Source organism: Corapipo altera, unplaced genomic scaffold (assembly GCF_003945725.1).
Source record: "Corapipo altera isolate COAL_440 unplaced genomic scaffold, ASM394572v1 100, whole genome shotgun sequence".
Classification (NCBI taxonomy): Eukaryota; Metazoa; Chordata; class Aves; order Passeriformes; family Pipridae; genus Corapipo; species Corapipo altera.
The window spans coordinates 2,264,136-2,290,188 of NW_020884952.1; the positions used below are offsets into that span (position 1 = coordinate 2,264,136).

General features: G+C 40.1%; 1 protein-coding gene across 2 annotated transcripts; it reads left to right on the top strand.

The window, feature by feature from the left end:
- The first annotated feature begins 2,701 nt into the window (after positions 1-2,701).
- CCDC34 (coiled-coil domain containing 34) lies at positions 2,702-23,908 on the top strand. Of its 2 annotated transcripts, none has more exons than XM_027663311.1 (6): positions 2,702-2,934; positions 6,482-6,614; positions 9,062-9,169; positions 21,403-21,561; positions 21,989-22,130; positions 23,419-23,908. In XM_027663311.1, exons 1-6 carry the CDS (start codon positions 2,726-2,728, stop codon positions 23,631-23,633), a joined length of 966 nt encoding a protein of 321 aa, XP_027519112.1. In that variant the 5' UTR covers positions 2,702-2,725; the 3' UTR covers positions 23,634-23,908. The 2 variants fall into 2 exon arrangements, with proteins under 2 accessions (XP_027519112.1, XP_027519114.1); XM_027663313.1 differs by having other exon boundaries at positions 2,729-2,867.
- Positions 23,909-26,053: the final 2,145 nt, after the last annotated feature.

Genomic DNA, 26,053 nt, shown 5'->3' on the forward strand with positions numbered 1-26,053 from the left:
GAACCTGCAGGATTGTTGTTTCAATCCTTGGTGTTTTATTAAATCACATTGTTTGGGCTCTTACCTTGCCTGTGTTAACTAGGGCACAGTGGCTGTGGAGGTGGCTTGACAAGTTGGGCAGAACAGTATGAGGGATAATAACAATATTATTTTATACTTTCACATCTCTTAAAAGTTGGATGCTTCTGCCATTCCAGTGGCAATGCTTTAATTCCCCATAAGGTGAACTGGCTTTTGGCACCTTCTCTGTGGGAAGTCTTGCCCGATGCTGGCAGCTTGTCACAATGCTAAAGTTTGTTAATAAAAACTATTTGCCCAATATCTGCTCCTGAACCCTAAGAAATTCTCTTAATCCGTATTACAGTATATGGAAGGAAGAGACAGACTCAAATGTTTGTGTCTTTGGCAAGATTGCTGCTGCCTTGCCGTGAGACACCCATTTCATAGTTTCTGGCCATCCCAGATGATGTGATGTGGGCCTCCATCAGAAATGAGAGATGCCCAGTGCAGTGAGCTCCAGAATTCCTCAATTTAGTGACACAAGACGGGGCAACATTTTTTCTATTCATTTAAGAGTGTTATTAGTCTTCACGATGAGACAGGCTTTAAGATCGGGGAGATTTTAAAGCCTTCCTAAGATGTCCTGAAATTACCTTGATCTGCAACCTGTTGAAATACTTGAAATTTTCCTGCTTGGAGGAAATGGAGCTTTGCTAGCAGTGCTTATGTAGCCATGGAGTAAGCAACTTTTACACTATTTTTATTTTTTAGCTGCGTGTGGCACATACACAAAACTTCTTGTAAAACCATAGGTGGTTAGTGTTTAACAAAGCTGAGGCACTGGACTGTGTAACTTGTGTCCTAAGAATTCAATCCAATTTGAAATTGTCTTCTTCTTGTAACTTTAACTGGCAAGAAACTTAGGTCCTAGTGATATTCTGTTGTCTCCAAGACTTAAGTCATCAGCTTAAATTATTTTATTTTTTTTTATTTTAATGATTTTAAATTATTTTAATGGGTGTAATTCATTTGTTAGACACCATGGCTAGTCACACTTGCTTCTTTGTTGAGCCTGATTATCATCAAATAATCTGCTGTAAGTGACTGGAGTTATTTCAGCATCATCAGCAGCGATTTGCTGCATAGTGATGTCGTCAGTATTCTGGGGATGCTTAGATCAGAGATGCATTCAGGCCTTTTTTGTGGGTGTTCTTCAGCTTGCTGGAAAACCATTCCAGATGATCAACTGGTTATCAGCACATGTGATCAGCGGTGGGATAATATCTAGGTTTTTTTCTTTCAGGAACCATAAGGATATTTTTCCAACCTGCCAAAACTGCAGTTCCCATGAAATGGTAAGACAAATTAAGAAGCTCCACCACTGAAAGGGGAAAGTCACCTCTGCCTCTCCCTTCCAGTTTGTGGCTCTGCATTCCTGGGGCTTGCCTGGTTTTGGCCTCAGCAGATGTCAGACATATCCCTGAGCTTTAACTTGCTCAGATGAAAGAGTTTGCTTGGCCAAAGAGTTTTCTACTACATTAGTAAGGTTTTGTGGGTCAGTGAAGGGTCTGGTGAGCAAGAGGGAGGAAGAAGTATGTGCTCCTGAGAGACAGGAGAGATGCAGCTCTTTTGGCTGAGAAATTATAGACTGGGGTGCCTGTGGCTGTGCAGCCCAAGAACCAAAAAGCCCATCTTAAAATTTCCAAATTATGATCATTTGGGCATTTTTTACATTCAACCTTTATCCAACTAAAAATACATTTCTTGCTAAACTCATACACCTGGAGAATCACCTTCAAACTTCTGTATCTCGTGTTAATATCAGTAATGCTTCTGCTTAGTCAGCCACAGCAAAATGAGTCAATGAAGTTTTATAAAAATTTGCCCACTGCTAGTCAGCAGTTATTTCTTTGGTTGATGAAATTTGAAGGCAGTGAAAAGCTTTGGTGATACATGTTTGTTGCTGATCCTGGGTCAAGGTGGCCCAGCATCAGCAATGAAGAAGGGACTGTGTACCTGGGATTTGGAACCACACTGGAATATTGACAAAAAAATCTACTGGTAAACAAGGATAGGAATATATATATATATAAAATCTGATCTATTTATAACAGATAGTTGTTGCTCATTGGAGAATTAACTGAGAGGCAAGAAGGGAAAGGACACCATTTGCCCAGCAGAGATGTATGAAAACCAAAAGTCTTTAGAATTTTAAATCGAAAACAAGAGAACAAGGGTGGCGACCGAAAGGGGATTTTTGCAATTCAATACAAGTGCGGGCTACAAACTCCGACCGGGCCGTTAGCAAGCGTTAAGCTGCCTCCTCCTGATACACTGCTGCTGTCACCCGCAGGTGAGGCGGCTGGTTCCCGTTTAGTGAACTGGTACACGCCCAAAAATATCACTAAGAAAAGGACAAGTGTGAAGACTTCCCACACAACAGATCGCGCGTCAGGCACCGCGCTGCAGACGCCCGGGGCTGGGGGTCGCTGAGGCGAGGCCCGGCGCTGAGGCGGAGCCGGAGGGGCGCTTAGGCCGGGCGGGGCACTGAGACCGGACGGGACACTGAGGCGGGGCCCGGCGCTGAGGCGGGGCCGGGCCGGGCGGGGCTGCGCGTCCCGGTTGCCGTGGCGGCGGGGCCGAGGGGGCTGTGGGGGCGGCGGGGCCGCGGGTGCCGCCGGGAGCGCCTGTAACCGCCGGGCGCTCCCGCAGGGGCCGCCCCGCCATGAGCGGCGGCGCCCGGCACCGCAGCGGCGGGGACACTGCCCTCGGCCCGCCGTGCTCCCCCGGCTCCGGGGGCGAGGAGCCCCCCAGTCCCTCCGGCGGCTCCTCGCTGTCCCCCGCGTCCCGCTCCAGCTCCCCCAGCGGTGAGGAGGAGGAGGAGGGGCAGGAGGAGGAAGGGGCGGCGGCCGCCCGGAGCCCGCCGGGCCATAGGTAACCCTGCGGCTGGGGCCGGGCTCCGGCAGCGAGCTCAGCGCTGCCCGTGCGCGACCCGCCGGGCCCTCCGCTGGAGACCTTGGGGACGGAGGATTATTTTACATAAATATAGACTTGTTTGCGTAGATGAGCGCTTTAAGCGCTCTGTTCCGTTTTGGTTGGTTTGTTTGTTTGTTTTGGTTTTGGTTGTTGGTGGTTTTTTTTCTTGGGAAGTCTTCCTGGGGGGCAGCTGAGTATTTTTTAGGGGTTTGTAAACTGTCTGCAAGCAGCTGACCCGAGCCTCGGGGTCTTTGCCGGATAAGAAAGCTGCAACCTTTCCTGTCATCCTTTTAAAAGCTCTTGGAGACCAAAGGGCTCCTCTTTGCCTAGTGTGTGTAGCAGTGTCCAGAGTCAGCGTTGCCTGTGTGCATTGCACAGTGCCCTCTCCTGTGGTTTAATTTTACTCCCTTTGAATCATATGCAAGCTTAGCAGCGTATCTTCTTTTTATTTGGGATCTCACCAGCTTGACAGGAAAATAAATAATTCTTATTCTTCCCTTTAAAACAGAAGGAGGAAGAGCAGGCAGTGCCTGTCTTATTCTGGAGTACAGCCTTTGCCGTGGAAACTTAACAAACTTGTGCATTAGCTGGTGGTGAATGTAATCAGTAAGGCTGAACTGAGCTAAAAGTGCAGGTGGGGCAAGGGTTCGGGATTCCAGCCTGATTCTCAAACCTCCAAGGAGAGCAGTGGAGGAATATGAACCACACTGAACTTTGCTTACAAGCACTTCTTGAAAAAAGCACTGAGAGTTCAGGAAAAGCGTGTTGAAGCGTAGTCAGAAGCTTCGGAATGAAAAAGATAGTAGCCAGTTTATGGTCCCTTCTCTTTCAGCTTTTCTGTTACCTCACCATTTGCTTCTTCCCAAGAAGGAATTTGTTAACTTACCTTGAAGTTCAGTAGCACTTTGTTCAAGTTACAGCATGTCCTTACAGCTTGAGATGCTCTTTGAAACAGCTTTCAGTTTTGGGACCTGTTGCTGCAGTGTTCTCTGGCAGCACTAAGGTTCAATTGAAGATGACCTCTCTTGGGCCTGTGTGAGTTAGCACAGCCTCGTTAAACTGGGGGCACAGTGTACACCTCACTCACACAGACATCACTTCTGAGTAACGCTGCTGCTGCGTTGTGCTAAGTGCCTACCACATGTTCACAGAGCAGATTCCAGGTACAGGTGCCAGGATCTCAAAGGTATAATAATAAAGAGCACTTCTTACATAGCCACTGCCCTCTCTATGTATGCACGTACTCTGAAGCTTTTTGTTGTTGTCCTTGTCCTCCTAAAACTACACAAAAATTAGCTGGAGGTAGACATCCAATGTGGGACATGCAATATTTACAGAAGAGAAAGGATGTAAACAAGGCCTTGTGAAACGGTGTTAGGCATTTTCATGCTTTTGTTATGGACCAGTAGTGCTGTGTTTGATGGTGTGACCTAAGTGAATATATGGGAAATGGTAATCACAGTGTTTTCTATTAATCAGACTTCACTTCTAATGCCAAATGTATCTGCCTTCTGCTGCAATCTGAGAGCTTGAGACACAGTACTGGGGAAGTGTTTCTCCTAAATTCATACTGAGGTCTTCACACTGAGTGTATTTTCCTCTGTTGAAGCTTCATGCTTACTTGTCTACAATAAATCTTTAATCTGTTACTGTGAATCGTTTTTTTGAGAAGTTGACAGCTTGAACTTCATAATTACTGATACAAGAAAACACATAGCAAATGTTATTTTTCTTAATTTGTTCCTTCTCCTAGTACTTTTTCTAAGGTTGCTTTAATGTGTCAGCCTTGTTCTAGTCCTAGGTGCCATAAGGCAAATCACGCAAAGCAAAAGAATGTGTTGAGGAAGTATCCCTGCCCAAAATGTCAAGTCTGTACAAAGTTGTGGGTTTTTTCCTGCATTTGAATGCCTAATACTTTTATCCTTATATTTAATAAACTTCCAGAGAGTTGTTGTCTAACAGAATGTGTTATTATGCATTCTTAAGTTGCATCCCTTATTATATGTACGTGTTAAATTTTTGGTCTTCGGTAACGCTGCAGCAGAACGTGTTGGACAACGCCAGGCTTGGGAGTGTTTGGCCTGTGCTGCCTCTGTCCTTGCACTGTCCGTGTGTCAGGGTGTCTCTGTCAGTTCTGTTACGCTACGTGTCTGTGGCAGCACAGTATAAAAGAGGGCTGGGGGCTGATGTGAGGAGGAACAAACCTTTTCCAGGTGAGTTTGAGCGTGAATCAGTTCCCCCGAACATGTCATGACCTGAGCAGCGAACAGTCGTGTTAGCACAAACACACCTGGGTAAAACAACAGAGAGGAGTAGGACAAAACTCCTTTGCGTTGACATCGTCCCCAAATGCTTCCTGTCGCAGAAATATATTCCAAAGATGACTGGGACAGAAAATGTTTTGCAACATAGTGTTGGAGTATTGCTGTTTCCTGTGAATATGTTACACTTTTATACTGATAAAGCCCAGATATCTTATGTTTAAAATATTTATGTCTGGGGCCTTTAGCATAATGGATCCTTCTTTTGTAGCTTAAATTCAGCAAACACTTCACTGTCGTGAAGTAAATATATAGGTAGGTATTTCCAGAGCCTATACATCCACGTAAAATACTAAAGTGGACTCTTGTGGTCACTGTTTGTTATTAAGAAGAAATTCTATGTCAGATAGATTTCTTTAAAAGATTTCTTCTATCGGCATGTTTTCAATTTTTTGTTGACTTGGAGCCTACTATTCTGTCTTACTTAAGAAATAGTATGTGTATAGAATATTATAAAAGACATTTCTGACCTGGGGCTAGGACTGTTGCATTATTCGTGAGTAAAGAAGTTACGAGTGAGTTATGTAAGGTATTCTCTTAAAAGTCTAGTAGAACCTTGTATAATACCATCAGGTGTTGTATGCTTTCTGCAGTTCTTAAGCACGTTTCCTGTGAAAGCTTTTTAAGGTGGAAAACTTCACCTCTTCAAGTGAATGGATTCATAATGCTGAGATGGCTTGATGCCATGAATCCACTTCGATGGTACTTGAAAGAAGAAAAAATATTCTTGCTCTTTCTTTGCTTGTGCTAAAGGGCACTTGATACATGAAGCCTCTCTGTAGGCAAGGACAGGATGTTAATTTTAATGTTTTTCCTTGTTTTCCATGTGTGAGAAGGAAGGTGACACTTTGATGTTACTGGTGTTCTTTTTGTTTAGGTTCTAAAAGGTAACAATTAGATCTGTCCCACAGTTTGGAGCAGGGGAGGACAGGGTGTGCCAGGGGTGGGGAAATCACTAACAGGCTAGAATTTAACGAGTAGAATGTAGAATATAAGGGGGATGGTCAGAGGTTCACTATAAATGCCACTTATCAGTTAAGGAGGTTACTGAGCAAGTAGAGAAATGATGTCATTGTTGTCACATTATGCCATAAAAGTAGGTTTTCGAGACAGTAGCATTGCTTCACCTTTCAATCCAATACCTTACAGATAATATTCCCTTACGTTTCTCATTTTTAATTCAGGAAGGCTGAAGACTCTGAAATAGTAGGGGGGACAAAAGAGTCACCTTTGAAAGATAATCTGTCACCATGGGAAGAGTGGTTCATTGGCAAAGAGAAGGAACTGCGTGCCCGCTTCCAGGCTAGAGCTGAAGAGGTGAATGCATCCGATTGACTTGATGTTAAATCTAATAGAAGACAGGAAACACTGGGTTTTTTTTTTCCTTTGTGGAAACATGAGTAGTGTTGTCCACTTTTTTTTAATGTCTTGGGCCTGAATTGTGTTTGCATTTGACAGTGCTGGCCTGATTCGTGTTATGTGCATTCCCTTTTGCTAAATGTTATGCTTCACTGAAGTGGTACTGTGTAGTATTTTGCTTATCCAACTGTCAGGTAATGGTTCGAGTTTAAAAGATTAAAACATAGAATTGGTACCTCGATTTTCATCTCAGGTACATACACCTGCATGGAGGTAGTAAAACACAACAGGGTGTGTGCTGGCTGTAAGGATGCCAAGCTCCTTGGTTAGATTGGAGGCACAGTATTGTTACCCACTTAGTGTGTAATTTTACAGCTGTTTGGTGTCCTTTCCCAGGATAGGGTTCCCTGTTACAGCATTTTTTCCCCCTCATTCTGTCTTTTGCCCCCTTGCAAATGAACAGTTCTTGAATACCGGGGCTGGGGCACAATTAAGTGAGAGCACTATATCTTTTCTTGATTAATATGTTTGTAGTTGCAGTTGATTAAATGATACTGGTGTTGAAAATCAAACTGGAAGTATTGGGTAGTGATTTGAACAATCACATCAAAGTTAGATAATTTCTCACTTTAGTTACTGATTTACTGTTTGACCTTGAACAGTGCCCTAGCTTTTCTGTGATTATCTGTAAAGTGCATATAGCATACAACTGTTTTATGTGGGCTACCTCATGTTATTTATAAAACACCTACTGATGGAAGGTTCTGGAACAGTCTTTTAGAGGTCAGCAGAACACCAAAGTAGTTCCTTAAGCTTGAGGAATATGTTCTGATCCATTAATATCCACCCAGTGTTTCCTGACTTCCCCTTTATATTCTAATTTGGTAATTGTCTTTCCCTGTTTTGATTTTTAAGTACAAAAAACGAGCCAAAGCAATTTTAGGCATTATGTAGAAAATGTGGTTTGTGTATGGACCTCTCATGTGGTCTTGATGAGGAACCAAAACAATTTATTCTTGTGTATCACACAATAACATTTACACCATACTAAATGTAATCTAGCAGATGTCTCTCAACTATGTAGTAAGAGGAGTTATGGGACAAACGTTACTTAAAACCATGTAGAATAGGTAAAAGTTTTATTTTTAATTTAAGATTTTGAAAACATTAGGTATTAAACTGCAACATAGGCAGCACAAAAAGCTTATATTTGGGGGAAAAAAACACAATCAACATTTTTGTAAGATGCTAGAAGACAATGAAGTATATGATAGTGATATAAAAATTTATTAGTACATCTGCATATGAAAAGTATTCTAAACTGATATCATAAGAAACAACTGTGAAGTCCCAGATCTTTTGCTGGCAGCAGCAACAAGTCCGTCCTGATTGTCAGAAATGTAGATAAACATTTGGAGTGGATAGTGGATTTGATCTTCTAAAGTAATTATAATGCCATCAGCTTTTACAGAAACCAGGATCCCTGCAACACAGATGTCTCAGAACTCAAAGGAGTGATACTTGCTGTAACTTTGCCTCAGTACAGCAACAGCTGTATTTTCACACTATATGTTGTGGGTATTTGAGCTTTCTGTAGGCTCCTCTGATGTCCTGCTAAACTGAATTCAATTCATAAGATAAAGGGGTTCTCTCTGAGACTGGCTGCAGTGTAGGAACCATAAAGTCAGCTTCATGGAAATAATTCCATCTGTCTATGTTTGAAGGCATGAATTTTCATTGAAAAGGAGCACTTTGTGCCAATGCTCCTGTTGGAGAAGCCAGACTTCTCAAGCTGTATTCTTAGTCATGTTTTTCCTTTATCAGTTAACTTCACTGGGGATACATAAGTGATTACATATATACTGTATGTCATATAAAGATATTTGGGCATTTCTTCTCTCATCTTCAAAATAAAGCTCCTGTTTCAAAGTTTGCTAAAATCTGCAATAATTTTGGTTTTAATGAGCTTTGGGTTAAGCCTGGGTTTCTGTAGCTCTGGTGCTAAAACTCACCAGTGAGTAATATTTCACTTAGCTTTTGGTACCATCCACAATGCAGAACATTACACAATGTAAATTTTAAGTATTGTAGAAAAGTCTTTTCAGTCAGCAGAATCTTAATCTGCAGCAGTACATTTCAATAGGCTGAGGAGTGATTTGTTCCATTGATTTGCTTCCAAAGCCTAATTAAAATATGTATTTCCAATTAATGCTCTAAAAATTGTACATTTCCATTGAATGTATTTCATAATATTTCTGTATTGACTGTCATCTGTCTTTTCCAAAGTCTTAATGAAGGAAAAATATCAAAATCTAATGTTTACATTGTTTAAACTGCAGCACTATTTCCAGTGTTGGCGTAGATGGTCACCACAGATTTAAGAGGTATACTTTTTCTTTAATTAGGAAATGAATATACAGCTTGAGAAGATGAAGCAAAAGCAAGAACGTGAAAGGAGGAAAAGGATAGCTGAAGAGAAACACAAGGAATGGGTCCAAAAAAAGAGAGAAGAGGTAAACATTGCTTTGGCTGCAAATATCCTAGTACATGCCATGCTTGAGTAAATCTATGTAAAATTTCCTCAGTCTGTTTGGGCACCCATGTTTTAAGTTTGCTGAATGAATGGCTGCTTTAACTGAAAATTATAAAACAGTTAAACATTTTTCCAAGACTGATCTGTTTTCTTCCTTAAGGTGTAAAGGGGTTTGTTTTCTGAGTAGTCAGGTAGCTGACAATTGGCAGTGGCCTTCTGCTGATTATAGCTGTGATTCTGGTCTTCAGTGTACCCAACTCTTTCAGACTTCCTAGGTTCAATGCCCAAGCATTTTGGGTAAAGTGTACACCCTGACTATGTGCAATGTCTTGTACACCAAGCAGAGCCAGAAGAAGGATTTAGTGAAGTACTATTGTGGACAGGCAAATAGTATGGTAAAGTTTAGAGGGATAATTGAGGCGTGGGGCCAGATTCAGGAAATTCTCAGTAGACCACAGTTAGCAACTGGGAATTCCTTCATCCAAAAAGTAATTTCTGAGTGGGACCAAAACATTTTTAAAGTTTTTTAAGAGAGGAGTGCCTTAGTCGAGGATCAGAAGCAGACAGAATCTTGATCTCAGTGGGGCTCTTTACAACTCTGTGTCACATGATGTGAGCATATGCACTGGATGACAAAAATGGGAATGTTTGGGAGACTTGGGCATGTTCAGCCCCTGGTAGTTCATGGGCATATGCATTCATTATCTAGTGGTCTGGAGCAATACCAATTGTTCACTGTTCTGTACTTCTGGTTCTGAATAAAATCAAATGAAAAGTGCTTAAAAATATCATAACGGCATCTAGGTGGGCTAGATATCCAGACCTTACAGAATCACAGAATATGCCAAGCTGGAAGGGACCCACAAGGATCATGGAGTCCAACCCCTGGCCCTGCACAGGACCACCCCCAAGAGTTGCACCCTGTGCCTGAGAGTATAATCCAAACACTTCTTGAACTCTGTCAGCCTTGGTGCTGTAACCACTGCCCTGGGGAGCCTGTTCAGTGCCCAACCACCCTCTGAGTGAAGAACTTTTTCCTGTTATCCAACCTAAACCTCCCCTGACACGACTTCAGGGTCCTGTCACTGGTCACCACAGAGATCAATGTCTGCCCCTCCTCTTCCCCTCAGGAAGCTGTAACTGCAGTGATGTCTCCCCTCAGTCTCCTCCAGGCTGAACACACCAAGTGCCCTCAGCTGCTCCTCACATGGCTTCCCCTCAAGGCCAGGTCAGAGCAGAGCAGGACAATCCCCTCCCTTGCCTGGCTGGCGATGCTTTGCCTGATGCCCCCAGGACACGGTTGGCCCTCCTGGCTGCCAGGGCACTGCTGGCTCATCTTCAACTTGCCTTTGACCAGGACCCCCAAGTCCCTTTCCTGGCGCTTTCCAGCATCTCTTTCCCCAGTCTGTCTGTACATCCAGGGTTGCCCCATCCCAGGTGCAGAATTTGGCACTTTCCCTTGTTGAACTTCACACAGTTGCTGATTGCCCAGCCCTCTCATTTGTCCAGGTCTCTCTGAGGGCCTCTCTGCCTGCCAGGGAGTCAACAGCTCCTCCCAGTTCTGTGTCATGTGCAAACTTGCTCAGTGTCCCTTCCAGTCCTGCGTCCAAGTCATTTATGAGGATGTTGAGGAGCTCAGGGCCTGAGATGGAGCTCTGCAGAACCCCACTAGTGACAGGTCACCAGTCTGGTGTTTCCCCATTCACTGTTACCCTCTGTGCTCAACCTGTGAGCCAACTGCTCCACCACCACCTGATGTGTTTATCCAGCTGTGAGCTGGACATTTTGTCCAGAAGGATCCTGAAAGCTTTACTGAAATCCAAAAAGATTCCATCAACTGGCTTCTCTTGATCAACTAGTTGGGTTACCCAGGTTTGATAAGCAGGACTTTCCTCTCATGCATTTGTCTTCTTCCTTTCAGAAGTCCCTCTTCAGATTCAGCCTAGAATGACCAGAATAACCTATGTTTGGATCTAACCTAATTAATCTTAGTTTTAATGCTGACTGGATTATTGGCATAAACCCATCACAGAACCTATCCTGCTCTAATCATTTATTATGCTTCAGGAACGATCCTTCCTAATTAAAGTACACAGCAAAACGTAAAAGATTTATTATTCAGCACAAACTATGTCATTTTCCTCTTCTAAAATGAAAATTAAATTATAGGTATCTGTAACTGTTCATTGTCTGCCTGTTAAAATAGTTCCCAGTTCAAAACTGGAAGTTCTCATTCTGTCTCCTCCCCACTGCCCCCAACCCCTCCTTCAACTTCTGTGGACTTCTACTCTTTGGGGGCCTCCGTGGACCTTTGTCTTTGTGGATTTACTGACTAACAGCTTCTATTGTCAGTGGGAACAGGAGGTCTTTTTTTATGGTAATCACATCAGCCCAGAGGACAGCAAAAACCTAATTGTGTCTGGACTTTATCATGTTATATTTTGGAAGCATAAGGTCATCCTTAGAGCGTGTCCCAAGCTTTTACCAAAAGTAATCTGATTTTCATTTTAATTGGATGATTCATTGGCTGATCTTTTCTGTAAAACACACCCAAATCAAGAACAAACTGAACTTAAAAGCTTAGCTGCCTTTAGTATATTAATATTTGAGCTGCATAGATCTTAGCACTTCAGGTTTCCACTGGATCTGGTCACAGACCGAAGGATAAATATCTCAATTCAGTGACTATGAAGGTGTTCAAGATTTCACCTGTAGTTTAAGGTTAGAGTCATGAACACTGACAGTTGCTATAATTTTCTTGGGGGCTGTTTATACGTCTACTATTTGGAAAACTCACTTCATTTCCTCATAGAAGTCTCAAGAGGTGCTTTTTGAGGCAAAACTTGCAGTATTCTTTACTGAAATGTGCATTAAGCACTCTCCTTTTTCATATTCAGCTATTGATTCTGAGCCCCTGTGTGTAGACTGCAGAAAAAGCTTTATTTGGCAAGAGGGGATGTTACTTTCAGGGATGTTATCTCTGTGATCTCCACAAGTCTGTATCCTTTTCCAGGGCTCAGTACTGTAGTGATGAAGGAAGCAAGGCGTGGTTGAGCACATGTGATACTTTTTCCTTCATCTTGAGCATCCAGCGCAAGGAGACACTGCTGGAATAGTCTTTATACCGTGAATGTGAGGGAATTTATGTCAGAAGTAAAATGTTTGTAGATGCATAAAAGAATTCTGCTGGTTTTCTGTATGTCAAGCCAGTTTTTTTGCATTTTGTCACATGGCAACGTCAGTTGTGATGCTCTTACTATTAAATATACTCCTTATATGGTCAGGTTAGGGAGTAAAGCTTGAACACTCTTTTTGTTTACTGTCTGTTTCATGTTTTTATTATTTTATATATATATTTGAAACCTATATGCTGTGAAGGTTTTTATATGCTTCCAGTCATTTTACATAAACTATTTTTGGAACTAGAGGAATCCTAGCCATTTAGTGTTCTTCTGTGTAAATAGCTTTTGTGATTTTTAAAGGTTGTAAATGAACAAAAAGTAATATTTTGAAATATGAGCCTTCAAAGAACATTCTAAGCCATTAAATATGTTTATACAAATATTTGTTCATGGCAAAATTTTGCAGCTCACTAGGAATCAAAAGCTTAATAAAATCATCTGTCAGGCACTATCCTGGATCTACTAATGCCTTTACAATTTTCAGTAAGATGCTGGACAAAAGTAGTCTTATTTTCTGTGCCTCCTAAGGTTATGTCATTTGTGAGCAAACAGTAAATTGTCTGTTGAGTTGTTTTGTTTTAAATGTAATAGAGCTCTAGTCCCAGGAGTATCAATTGAAATATTTTAACTCTAAAATAACTCTAAGCATGCTTTTGATTCCAGAAAAAAAATTTGCTTGAATACAACATGATTTTGTATGTAACTAAAACTTTTATTTCTGAGTTACTGTTAGATTCATTGATAAAAAAAAAAATGAGGTGGTAGTGATTATAAATGCTGAGCAAAGTTGGTGTTCAGTGTCCTGTTTTCATCATTAAAGTAGTCTTTTTTAAAGTGGTATGCAGAACTGGACACAGATCAGCAAAACCATTAGAATCTGTCTTAATCTTTCTGGAATGTTAAAATGCTTGCTTGTTAATTGCTGTATTTAGACTCCAGCTTGGTAAGGAGCTCCTAGCTGAACCCTAGAGTTTAAAACAAAAGGAATTGACATCCTTCATTCCCATCTCATCCCAGAACTACATCTTGAATAGGTATTCAGGATTGAAAACTACTTTGTGTTTAATTTCTTCGGATTAGATTTAAGGCATGTGAAAGCTTATTTTCTCTCTGTCAGTTCATTATGGCACTTTGTGGGTTTTTTTTCTTTTTTGGAGGGTGAGGGGCTAATAGAGAACTAATTCTTAGTGGAATGAAGTTTTTTATTGAAAATAGTACCAAGAGGTAAATAATGGATAGAATTTTATCATAAAAAAGAAGAGACCTTCGAAGTCTGTAATTTCCTGTGACTCCATGTAGATACTGAACAAATCAGTTAACTTCAGTCATTGTTCTCTACCACTGAGTAAAGTTAAAACAAACCAACCACCCAACAACACCCTCAGTACACTCCCCTAAACTGTGTTTTGGAATTATTTGAAGCAGGGTACCTACATATGAAAATCTCCTCTCCATAGTGGCATCTTTATGACTTGTATCTTGTTAAATGTGGTCTTGCTTAAGAAATAAAGATTTGGTGGCTGTTTGGCTTAGCAGGTTGTGCCTGATAGGTAGACTGCTTACAGATTTGGGTAAATTATAGTTTCAGGAGGAAGATAGAAAGTACTGCTACACATCCTCAAAATATTTGGGAATCACATTTCTGGTTCCTTCCAAGGCTTTTTCTCTGTCACCTAAATTCTGTTGAATTAATATGTGATGACAAAACTCTAGATGGGTCCTACTGCCCGATAACTTACTGTGTTCTACTCAGTGGGAGCTTCTGGAGGTACCAGTGAAAAGCTGCTCTTCTGTTTTGGAAGAACAGTAAGCTGCTCTCTGAAGCCAGTTTGATTTGTTTTTCATGTCATTTTCCCTTGAATTAACTGATTCAAGATATTTGTAGCCTTCTTCCAGGAAGAAGACTTTACCCCTGCAACCTCATCTCTCGGGAATGAGATGCAATACGGAGAACTCTTTGCTAGAGTTCAGTTTGTAAAACCTTTACCTTTTTAGGCTCCCTTTCTTCCTTTATTCAGTGTTCTCTTACAGTTGTAAGCATAATTCAGGTTTCAGACTTGCCCACACCTGTTGAGGGTGCTGTGTTTACAAGACCATATCTGCAGAATCCGAGCTGGATGTGACTTACCTCCTAATGTTTTGCCATGGGATAGGAATCTTGGTGCTGACAGGAGCAAGGTTTTTTCTTTTTGTGTTGTATGTGAGCTTCTGATCCTGAAATGTGTGGTCTCTTTCATTCCTATCAGCAACTCTGGGATTTAACACTTTAGTAAAAGGTACCTGTAGATGCTGAATTAGTGATTAAATCAAAGTACTGATTTCAAATCAGAGGACCAAAAGCTTTTGAGAAATGCACTGTGAATGCATAAACTGTGAAGAGTCTGTAAACTGCCGTGACTGTTTAATTATTTAGAACATTGTCATAACAGTCAGAACCTCTTATGAATTAATGTTGAACAAAATATTAGGATTAAAGGTCAGACCTGATGACAACAGAGTTTTGATTAAATATTAAAAAAATTAACACTGATACAGTGCACTCCACCCTCTGCACTCTAATTTGGTATCTTCCAATCATATTTAGTTCACCTTTACTGACTCTGCAAAGCTACTTCCTTCTTAGAATGCCAACAGAATATGAACTTAGAAATATCTGGAGTATTCAATTCATATATGTACATGTGTGTTCACCTGTGTCCCCTCCCAGCTTCTTGTGCACCCCCAGACTACTCACTGGTGGGGGGGGAGTGAGAAGCAGAACAGACCTTGAAGCTGTGTAAGCACTGCTCAGCAGTGACTGAACCACTGTTGTGTTCAACAAACACCATATTGGTCACAAATGCAAATATGTGGATTTGTGGACTGTAGACTGAACCCACAGGAGCTGCTATGAAGAAACTTAACTCCATCCCAACCAAAACCCAGTGCATGTGTGCAATGCATATGTTTGCAACAGTAACAGAAATCCCCAGAGAGCAATGCTTGCATCCCAAAATAGCTTGCATCCCAAAATAACAACTCATGTTTTTAACATCCTGGTATTTAGTCTTTGCATGTAATTCTTTATGTTATATCAACATGATATTTAGCAAAGTTGTAAGAGCATGAGTAGTGAAGTTACACATTTTTAATTGGAAAAACTAATTAATACCAATGTGAATTTGACTGTAGCATTTCTAATGCTTTCTGCATTGCAGAACAGAGAATAAGGCATCACTTTTTTTTTCAGCAGATATGAACAAAGCAGGCATTAGTCATAAAATGTGAATGTTCAACTTTTTTTTGTTCTTTTTTTTTTCTAGTAAGACCCCTTTACTCACTGAAAAATATAATTTTAATGGAAACTAGGTACAGGATGGGAAAATTCTGTTTCAATGCCTTGTCCTTGAAAATTTTGGTCTCACAATTTACTGTGCCCTTGGCTGATAGTCTTTCTGAGAAGCAGAGAGCAGTAAGAAGTATGAAGGCCTAGAACCAACACAGTATATAGCAATGAATGACAGTGTTCTTGGAGCAGACTTCCCTTTCTTGGTGTGCTGTGTGATTCCTCCCAGAAGAGACACCGAGATTCCAACTCTTACTCCAAAGACTTTCTGTTTAATTTGTACTTTATCTCAACATTGGTAATGAAGAGCACAGATTGTTCAACAGCTTGAGCATGACTTTCAGGTTCAAAAGCCATGCTCGCTCATGCTCTCTTTCTTTCCTCCAATGAGTTGTTAATTATTTTGTGAGGAGTGGGACCATTTCAGCAGAAGGGGTGGAGAATCCTGTCATCCCAGCCTGCACCCTGACAGGTGGAGACTTCTCCTCTCAGTGGGACATGTTAACTGGAATGCCCTCAGTGAAATCCAGATCTTCCCTGTCCCAGGTTGATGTTCTGAGTCGAAGCAGTGGTTGCTAATGCAGACCCTGATGTACTGTGGCTTTCCCTGACAGTTTAGGCTTGAAAGAGATACTAAGATGTCTGCTTTTTTCAAGACTGAACCCTTTCAAGAAATGTGTTTGTGAGGGCATCTTCTAGCAGAAATGCTTTCCAATCTTGAGAACCAACTGCATTTAACAGTTAAAATTTTCTGTTTGCATAAAAGTCTATGTATCTAAATTTTTTGTGACTCTGGGATAAATTTATTAAGGATCTTTTTCTGCATACTGTGGGTCTTTCACCCTCTGAACCTGGAGTGTCTTTACACAAAACTATTCTGTGACATCATGCATAACCAGTGCCATAGTTATTATTTTAGGTTGTACCTGAATCTTAATTACCTTTAGATTTCTGTAAGTAGAATGAACTAATTTCTCATGGTTAGTGTTAAAATGAGTTTTAGATAGAGCTGTGGAGGAGGAATTCAGGGTGACAGATGAATAAAATGTGAGTACTCATGTATTCAGCAGCATTTGTGGACTCTGCGTTCTTCTGAAGACCCTGAGAGTGTTTCAGGGACCAAGTACATTAAAACTTCCCACTTGTCACATAATTGAGTACCCACATGAAATGAGCATGGTTTGGGAGAGAGATCCAATAATTCTCCAGTTCCTAGACTGCAGTGGGGTCTGCAGTGACTTTATGTGAACTTGAGCAGTAAATAGTTGTAAACCTGCCTATCAGGAGACAACTGCAGCTCAGTGTTGTTTCACTGACCTCTTCTCTAGCCTCTTGTTCTTTACACCTGCCAGTTCAGGAGAGAATAAAGAGGTATTTCTGTGGGCTGGTTTGGTGACCGAATTGTGTTATAGGGCAAAATGGAAAAGATAATTACAATTGTCTGAACAACCCAGATTTCCAAGATTGCTAAATGTGGTTGATGTCCAGGATTAGTATGAGGATAAACAAGGAAATTTGGATGTATGTTCTGATGTTGGCAGTGTGGACTTTTCCTATATTTTGCCATCAGTCAGCATTAAATCATGCTAGAATATGGTAGCTGAGATGTCAGGGCAAACAGCTGTGAAATAGAACCATTATCTGAGAAGATTTCTGGGAATATTTCTGCTCAGTGTCAGTCTACGTAGAAAACGCAGAACAGAAGCATCTCTGCGCTTTACCCTCTCCAGCCTCTCATTTAAGCATTGATGTGAAAATACAGAAGTATATATTTTATTAGTTTTCTTCCAGTTGGATACAGTGCCTCTGATTCTAAGACAATTAGGGTTTTTTTCCTGCATGGAAAATGATTTAACATTTCTGCCTTCTGTCAGGAAGGAGGTTGGGTGCTGCTTCAGATTTTAAAATCCTGTGACCGCTCGCCACATACGTGTAGGTCTGATTTTTCTTGAAAAGTTAGTAGTTAATCCTGACTCAGTGAGACTGAGTCACCATCACTGCTTTGTGGGACAGAATGATTTGATTTGGGTGGGGGATTTCCAAGTACAGACCTAGCCCAGCCTTCATTAGGTTCTGAGGCTTGATAGGATCACAGCCCAGAGGAGTGAACCCTCAGGGTAGATTTGTATCCTCTCTCCTTAATTACGTGCTTGGGTAGGGTGGCAGGAGAACAAGCCTTTCTTGCAATGAGTAATTGGATGTTTTACAATCAATACCTTAGTTTATGTAATACCTGTAATCATATTTTAATGTATGTAAGTTTGCTGGTGGTTTAGCGAATGGATCATGTCTGTTTTGAACACAAGATCAAAGAGAATTTTTAAAACCCAATCTGACAACACCAAGCGTAAACAAATGGTTTCTCCCTCCCATGGAAGGAAAGTAAAATAAGGATTGAAGAACATGTACATTAATATGCACATTCATAGCATTTTTGATAGACTTGTATAAGGGAAAGTAATGAGTTGGGGGGGAAGCTGGGAAGGCCAGGGTGACAGGAGTTTGACATGAAACAGGTTCCTAAAGCAGCTGGGAATGTGGTGTACACTAAGTTTATGAAGGAAAAGCTGTTCTGATTGTGAGAGAAAGAGGAAGCGTTTCTGATTTGTCTGCAGAATAATTTCTAGGCAGCTGCAAAGTCTGCAGTTCTGCAGGGAGTCTCCCCATCTTAACGATGTCTCACTGGAAGTAAAACTTAGCAATTGTTGTGGCTTTCGTGGTAGTGTGCATGGCATATTATTGTTTACATAGGACCTAATTTAACTTTGGGTTGGCCTAGATACTAGCTAAACTCATCTGAAGTATTGTGATTAAAGATACATAATTTCAGAAGCTTCCCTGCATTTCATTTAGAGCATTTAGAAAGATTTTAGGTCTATTTGCTGCTTATAATAGTTTTCCATTATTGAACAATTCCCCTAGGTATGGAAGGGGCCCACTTTTTTCAGTTTTGTCCTGTGTTTGTTTTCATACCTTTTGTATGCCAAGACCTTAGCTAAAGGTTGTAGTTTTGGAAGATCCTTAGTTTTGTTACCTACATTCATGTACATCAGAGGTAAGTCAGCAAACAGCAAAATATGTGAAGTCTTTGTAAGCCACCTTCACCAACAGTTTGACTCACTGATTTAACCTTTATCTCTCATCTAGGTTAATGCTTCTTCTGTGTCACAGACTGCCACTGTCTTGAAGCAGGAGTTGTTGAGAGGTGCATGTGGGGAATATTTGTAATGGAGAGACAGAGAAACAGCTCTGGATAAATGAGATTCAAATGAATTTTAGATGATGAAGGAGGAAGAGCTTAGACAATGGATTATTTGTTCTTTTCAGGAAGGTGATACTTAGACTCTGCATAATTTGTCAAAAATACATTAATTTTCCTTTTCAGCATTTTTAAGTATGGAAGCATTTGTTTCATGTTAAGAAAGATCTTGTTTCCATTCTCTGCTAGTACAAAAACGTTTCAGAATCTCAACTTTTTTTTTCCAAAATGAAATTATTTTTTTTCATTGGTTATAGTTGTAAATAATTTTATTACATGTACAGGCCTCAGTGCTGTGAAATCATATTAATAAGACTTCAATTACATCGTAATTCTGTGGAGTTTTGCATTCCAGAATATACATTGACACTGGAGTGTATTCATATCTGACCACTTTCCCTACACTACAGTACAGATTCAGCTGATATTTGCTAGAATGTATTAGAAGTGAAATGGAAACAAACACAAGAGAGACCAAACAACAACAACAACAACAAAGGAGAGAACAGAGTTATTAGCTAATTGTAATAGTTTTGTGAAATTGTGAGCAGTATGTACATAAATAAATCTTTGTTGTCAAATAAGACTATTTGACAAGAGTATACCAAAACAGTGGTACTGAAAGTATCATTCTGATTTAGGTGAAGAAACATCCACCTCAGAGATTATACCAGAGTTAATAAAGTATAGCTTCTGAGAGGCGGGAGGGGAAATAGTTTAGCTGCTGGTTGATAAAAGTGTAGTAATGCTTCTTGTGTTGGCAAACCCAGAACAAGACACACTAACTCAAGCAGCTGTGTAAACTGGCTTCTTTTCTGGTAGAAATGAGGTAGTGTCTTGCAGGGCAATATAAGCTGAAGTTTTTATGCTGTATGATGCTACTCTATTGGAGTGCTGGTAAGTTTGGTGTGGGGGACAAGCACTGAACCATCAGATATCCTGTTTAGACCTGACTGAGGGAATCGTGCTGGTCCCCAGCTCCAGTATTATGGCTTCTGCTTCATTATGCATAATTGGATTTTGCAGAAAGGCAGTAAGTCTGGGGGAAAAGATGGGGGAGGGAGACTTGGGGAGAGCTCTAGTTTCTGCCTTCTTGTGCTTATAATGGGGAAAATGGCAATATATAATGGTAAAATGGGAATGGGGGTATATTTCTGGTTTTCTTGTGAATGTGTTTTTCCTCTATTTCATTTACTTATTATACTTTGCAGCTGTAGTTCTAGGCATTTTACATCCATACTGCCAACTATAGCAATTTTGAGTCAGTGTAAGTTTCTGCTGAACTACACATCTCCTTTGTTGCAGAAGTATATGCAGGGAAGCATACAAGTAAAAGATTTCTTAAAAGAAAAACAACTTTTTTTTTTTAACAGCTCTTTTCTATAAAGATGAAACTGCTCTTAAGTCTTCTGCCTCTCCTCCAACTCACATGCACAGCTTATCTGGTAGATTTTTGCTTCTACACGTGTATGCAGCTGCTTCAGAGCTAAGCGAGCTAAGCAGGAGTAGTATGGAATCAGTAGAATTCCAGACATTTCATAAAGGTTACAGGGAATGGCAGGAAGGGCTGTTGTTACTCTTCAAATGGAAATACCTCCCTCTCCAGATCAAGACCAGGCCATCAACACGTGGTTGTTTGCTTAGAGGAAGGTCCCCAAAACGTTGGGTCCCGTTGGGTGCACACACACTGAACAGAAGCAGAAGTGAATGACACCTCTGTGTGTTCTGTCTCCCAAATCATGCAGGGCAGGTAGCAATTTCACTTCACACTCAGTTACCACTCTTTTCCTACCCTAGAACGTGTTTTCTCATTTTCCCTTTGATAATTTTGAGAGGAGAAACATGTGGATGGATTCAGTGAAGTAGTCCCTATATGAATGAACTAAAGAATATAAAAAATTTAGAGAATTCCACAGGACATGAACTGGATTTTTATGTGAACTTTTTATTTTCCTGTCAATTTATGCTCAAGTGTGCTGAACAATCTGCATATCTCAATGACTTAGGAGGGGACAGTTGGCCTGTCTTCCATGTGGAACTGTAGTTCTAGATTTGCTCTAGATTGCACTGACAAGTAGAACTAACACACCACTGTTGAGAATTGAAACATATATTTCATTCCCAGAAATACTGAGAAGTGTCTGAAGTGTTTTAACAAATGTCTGAATAAATAAAAGAGCATAGTAAACATAATAGTATAAGGAGATCTGAAAGTAAAATTTTTATCATGTTTTTCTGACAGGTTTATGTTTCTAAAACTATTTTATCTGGAACCTAGAGATGAATAGGTTCTGTCTTCAAAAAGGTTACAATGCTACATTTTTTTTCAGGTTCATGATAATTTTATTTGTAATTATGTAGTAAAATTAACTGTATTCCTCAGAGGAATTGCTCATGGAAGTACACTGAAAAGTTTATATTCTGTTTCTTTGGTATGTTTCACATAGGAAAGAAGAGAAAAGAAACGAAAGCTGAGCAAAGAAATGGCAGAAAAAGCCACAAGGGAACTAGAAAAAATGCAGTTACAAGAAAAGGCTGAGGTAAAGTATAAAGAATGGTTAAAGAAGAAGAGAGATGAAGAGGCTGAAAAGAAGAAAAAAGAGAAGGTATTAATGAACTGATCATTTCTTTGGATGCAGTTACTTAATCTGTAACCTATATTAAATAAGTCGATATCAAATGGCAGTGTTGTACATGAAAAATAAACTTTGAAAAGTTGCAATGTTAGTGCATTGAAGACATTGTGGTATGTTCAGCAAAGCAAGATACACAGTAATGCATTTTTTTTTATAGCCTTTGAGCTTTTTTGTCAGAAACAGTGGAGTAAATATGGAGGTTGGGTTTTTTGAAATTTGTTCTCAGACTGAAAAGATTGCATCCTTTCTGTCATTGGGGAAATTGTGTTTGTAGTTGAAGACATTTGAAATATATTCATCAACCTGGAAATCTGTTTTAAAAAAAAATTGTTTACCATTTTGTGTATATTGTACACAAGCTTTGTCTATAAGTATCTTAGATTTTTTTTATTTATAGGAAAAAGAAAAAGAACGGGAAGCTGAGCTGCAGGAGAAGAAAACAAGATCGGAGAAAATCTTTAAGGAATGGCTACAAAATGCTAGAAATAAACCACACCCTGTTTTAAATGATTATAGTTTCCCACATGGGAAGTCCAAAGGTTTGTACTTCTAGTACACAAATATGTAGTGACTTAGATTTGTGGTTCCTTCCCTCTAATATTTTAATGTAAAATGAAGCCTGTTTGAGATACTTGTCCAACATCTAATTTTGTCACATAAGGATGATTACCTCATGTGGTATAACTCAGAGAAATATACTCTGAGACCTTTTGTGCACTTTTCTTAGCTTTTTTACCAGGCACAGGAATCACCAGAGCCAATCACTGGTTCCTGTGAAGCAAATCAGTTATATTATCCCTGGTAAAGGTGATGTTCGTGCCACAGAAGGCGTGTGCCAGCTTAGCACACAGGAATCCCCCTTAGAAAAAAGGTGGGGTTGTGAGGCACAAGAAGGCTGACAGAATTCCTGTCTGTGAAAGGAGACATGGGAATCAACCTGTAGTGAGCTACAATTTCCTTTCCATTTTGCTTTTCCCTTGCATTCCACCTCCTTGGCCTCTGTAATCCTGTTCCTTTTTTGTTTGAAAGCCAAGTGTGAAAGAGAATGCTGTTAATAGTGTGGTGTCTTACAAGTCTCACTATTTTTGGTGGCTTTTGTCATCCCACATGGTACAAAAGCAGAAGAGTAGCAAGAAGTGGTATTGCTTTACATGTTTGAGTGCTTTATTATATTTTAATTTATTATTTCTTTAAAAATAGATAAGTATGCTATTTCCTTTTTTTTTCTTTTTTGTACAATTAAAATATTTGCCTTTATTTGAATTCAAACCAGAAATAATGTTGGGACCAAAATTCTGAATGTTTAAACATGTATAAAGCCAGTGAACAACCTTTACTCTTTTGCATACATTTATTTATAGATAGTGATACACTTTGCCTTCATGTTTTGTTTTGGACCTTCATTACTTACTGCCAACTGCCATCATTTATTGAAATGATTTTTGAGAAATATTTCTCTACTCACTTGTGTTCATGCAACAGAATATATCACAGACTTTGACGTGTATCCATCATGTGGTCGGGTAAACAAAGTAGCCAATTCATAGACATTTACAGCTTTTAAGTATGCCAGTGACTGAGCATTCAACTTGCTTATTATTTTTAGCAAACATGAACAATACACCAGTTATTGGTAAAAAAAAAAAGGTGGAATATTTATTATCGTGAATAATTTAAAATTATGTGGTGTGCCTGTGCTGTCTTTCTCTGAAGATGCTGTTGTGTCTTTGTTAGTCCAGATGAATATTATAACTGCTTGTTTATTATTATAAAAGCTTGCAGTGTAAATATTCCTTTTTAGTTATGTGTATTTTCTAAATGTTTCAGGGATTGCTGACAGAAATTCATATCCAGCCCCAGCATATTGCAACCCCATTCCTTGGAAACCCATCCATGTTCCTCCCCCAAAGGAAGATGGTGTCCTTACCATGAAGAAGAATAAGAGACCTGTATCTTGTCAGCCACATGCATCTGCACCTATGGTAATTTCTAAGCCCAGGAGCAACCCTGGTATTGGATCCTTGTGCAGAAAGAAGTCATAATTCAGAAAAAAAGTGTTCTTATGATCTGGAGCAAACTGAGCCATAAATGTGAAATTCTATGTAGACATATGTCCAAAGCAGATTGCTTTGTGCTTTTTTTTTTCATTTTTGTGAATAGGTTTCAGCTAACTGACCAATCAGGTTTTTTATGTTTTTCTATGTTGCATTTTAGTAAAAAAGAAAAAAAAAAAGGGGAAAAGAAAAAGTCATCTTTAATCAATTGTAATGGGACTGTACTTAATACCAATAAAATGCACGGGATTGTTTCTTCCTTTCCTCTCTTGTTTTTGAAGGAGTTCTTCTGTTTATGTGATTATACTTTTGGGCAGCAGTGTAACTGGGTTATTTTAAAGATGCTGATTATAACTGATTTTAAAACAATTTTTGGCTTAATGCAGAAGGAATTCAAGGCCTGCATGCAGTTTCAGGGTTTATGTGTGCAGTTTTCAGTGTCACTGGGATTGCAGAGATGTAGTGGGATAGCTTCCATTTCTGGAGTGCTGCAATGAATGGATACAAATGCTGGTCCTCATATGTGCAAACCAGGGAGAACTGGTCAGGGATGTGAAGGCTGGGGCAGCCTTGCCTGCAGTGGCACACGTGAGTCTATGGGATCTGGCAGTGTGCACCTGAGAGTGCTGAGTGTAAGGGCACTCCCCAGAGATCATGGTGATCAGGGGAGGTTCCTGAGGACTAAAAGAAAGCAAATGTCAACCCTGTCTTCAGGGAGGGCAAGAAGGTGTGTCTGTACTACAGGCCACCTAGAAAGGTGATGGATGTGGGAAATGCAGCCAGCAGCGTCCCGGGCTGCAGGAGGAAGAGCACTGGCCAGCAAGTCAGGAGAAGCAATCCTTCCCCTGTACCATAAGTGTTGGTGACCACATTTGGAGTGCTATGTCCACTCCTGGGCACTCCAGTGAAAGAGTGACATGGACGTTCTGGAGCAAGGTCAGTGAAGGGCCACAAAGATGATTGAGGGATTGGAGCATCTGACAGACAGAAGCTGAGAGAGCTGGCACTGTTTAGCATGAAGGAGAGAAAGCTCAGTAGTGTCTGAGCAATGTCTGTGAATACCTGATGGGTGGAGACATGGAGCAGACCCATCCTAGTAGTGCCCAGTAAGAGAAGAGGAAGCAGTGAGTACAAAAATTAAAATACAGGAAATTCCATTTAAACACGAGGCAAAAAATTTTAAAGGGTGAGTCATTAAATGCTGGAACAGATTTCCCAGAGATATTGTGGAGTTTCATCCTTAGAGATATTCAGAACCTGACTGGACACAACCCTGAGAAACCCACTCTAGCTGGCCTTTATTTTGAACAAGGGAGTTGGACTAGACCATTTCCAGAGGTCCATTCCAATCTCAACAACTCTGTGATTAATGGTGAAAAGGAGAAAGCAGAAGGAAAGAAGACTGTTTTTCCTCTTATCATAGTTGTATCATTTTGGGAAATATCTTGTTCTTCTTTAAAAGTTACACTACTGAAAAGTATATTACATATTATAAAATTTATGTGTTAAATAAATCCACTAAGGCACATTCTGGCATGTAAGTATTCTATTAAATTGATTTTACTTCTAGTCTTAATAATATATTTTAATTTCCTCAGCGCAAGTTGTGAACAATACTAAGCCATCTCATGTCGAGTTTATACTTAATACATTCCTTGTACCATTACTTTGAGTGAATCAGTTTGTACAATATGCCTGTGTTTGTTCTTTCAGCATAGTGGCAAATGCTAACAAGACTGCAACACTGTGCAGTAGTTAGTGTTAATAGATTATTTGGTTTGTGTTTGTATTTTGACTTTCACAAAGTCTTAATTTTACTGTACACACTTAGGAGCAGTCTGGGCTCCGTAAAACACATGGAGTGTCAAACTGTGTTCCTGTTAGTTAGAAGCATGTGGGCTTCAGAGAAGAAGTCTGCACATTATCTTCAGGATCTAGAACTCTGTACCCCAGCTTTTTTTGTAAGGACCTCTGCAATAGATGGGTATGAACCTAGTAGATTAATAGATTAGTTGTTAATCTCTCCATCTGAACTTGCTATGTTGAGATGTCTAATCAGAGTCAGAAGTTTGACAGTGATGTAAGCTGTGAGAAGCTCGTGAGTGTTCAGGTGAAGGGACAGCATTTTACTGCAATGGAAATGATTAATTTTGGATTGGGACTGATTTAGTTGAAGAGTCATGTATTGGCATGTTAGTGTTTTCTCTGATAGTTTCTCTGAAATAACACATGGCCACCAGGAAAATGTGTTGACATAATTACCTGAGTGTATATTTGTGACTTCGTATTTGTTTTAGCATTTATTTGCTTGTAGTGAAATAAAATGACCTAGTAGACTTACAACCCCTAAAACAGGAGCTTTAAGATGAGGCCTTTGCTGTAGTCTATCCATAGCATTGTAAACGCAG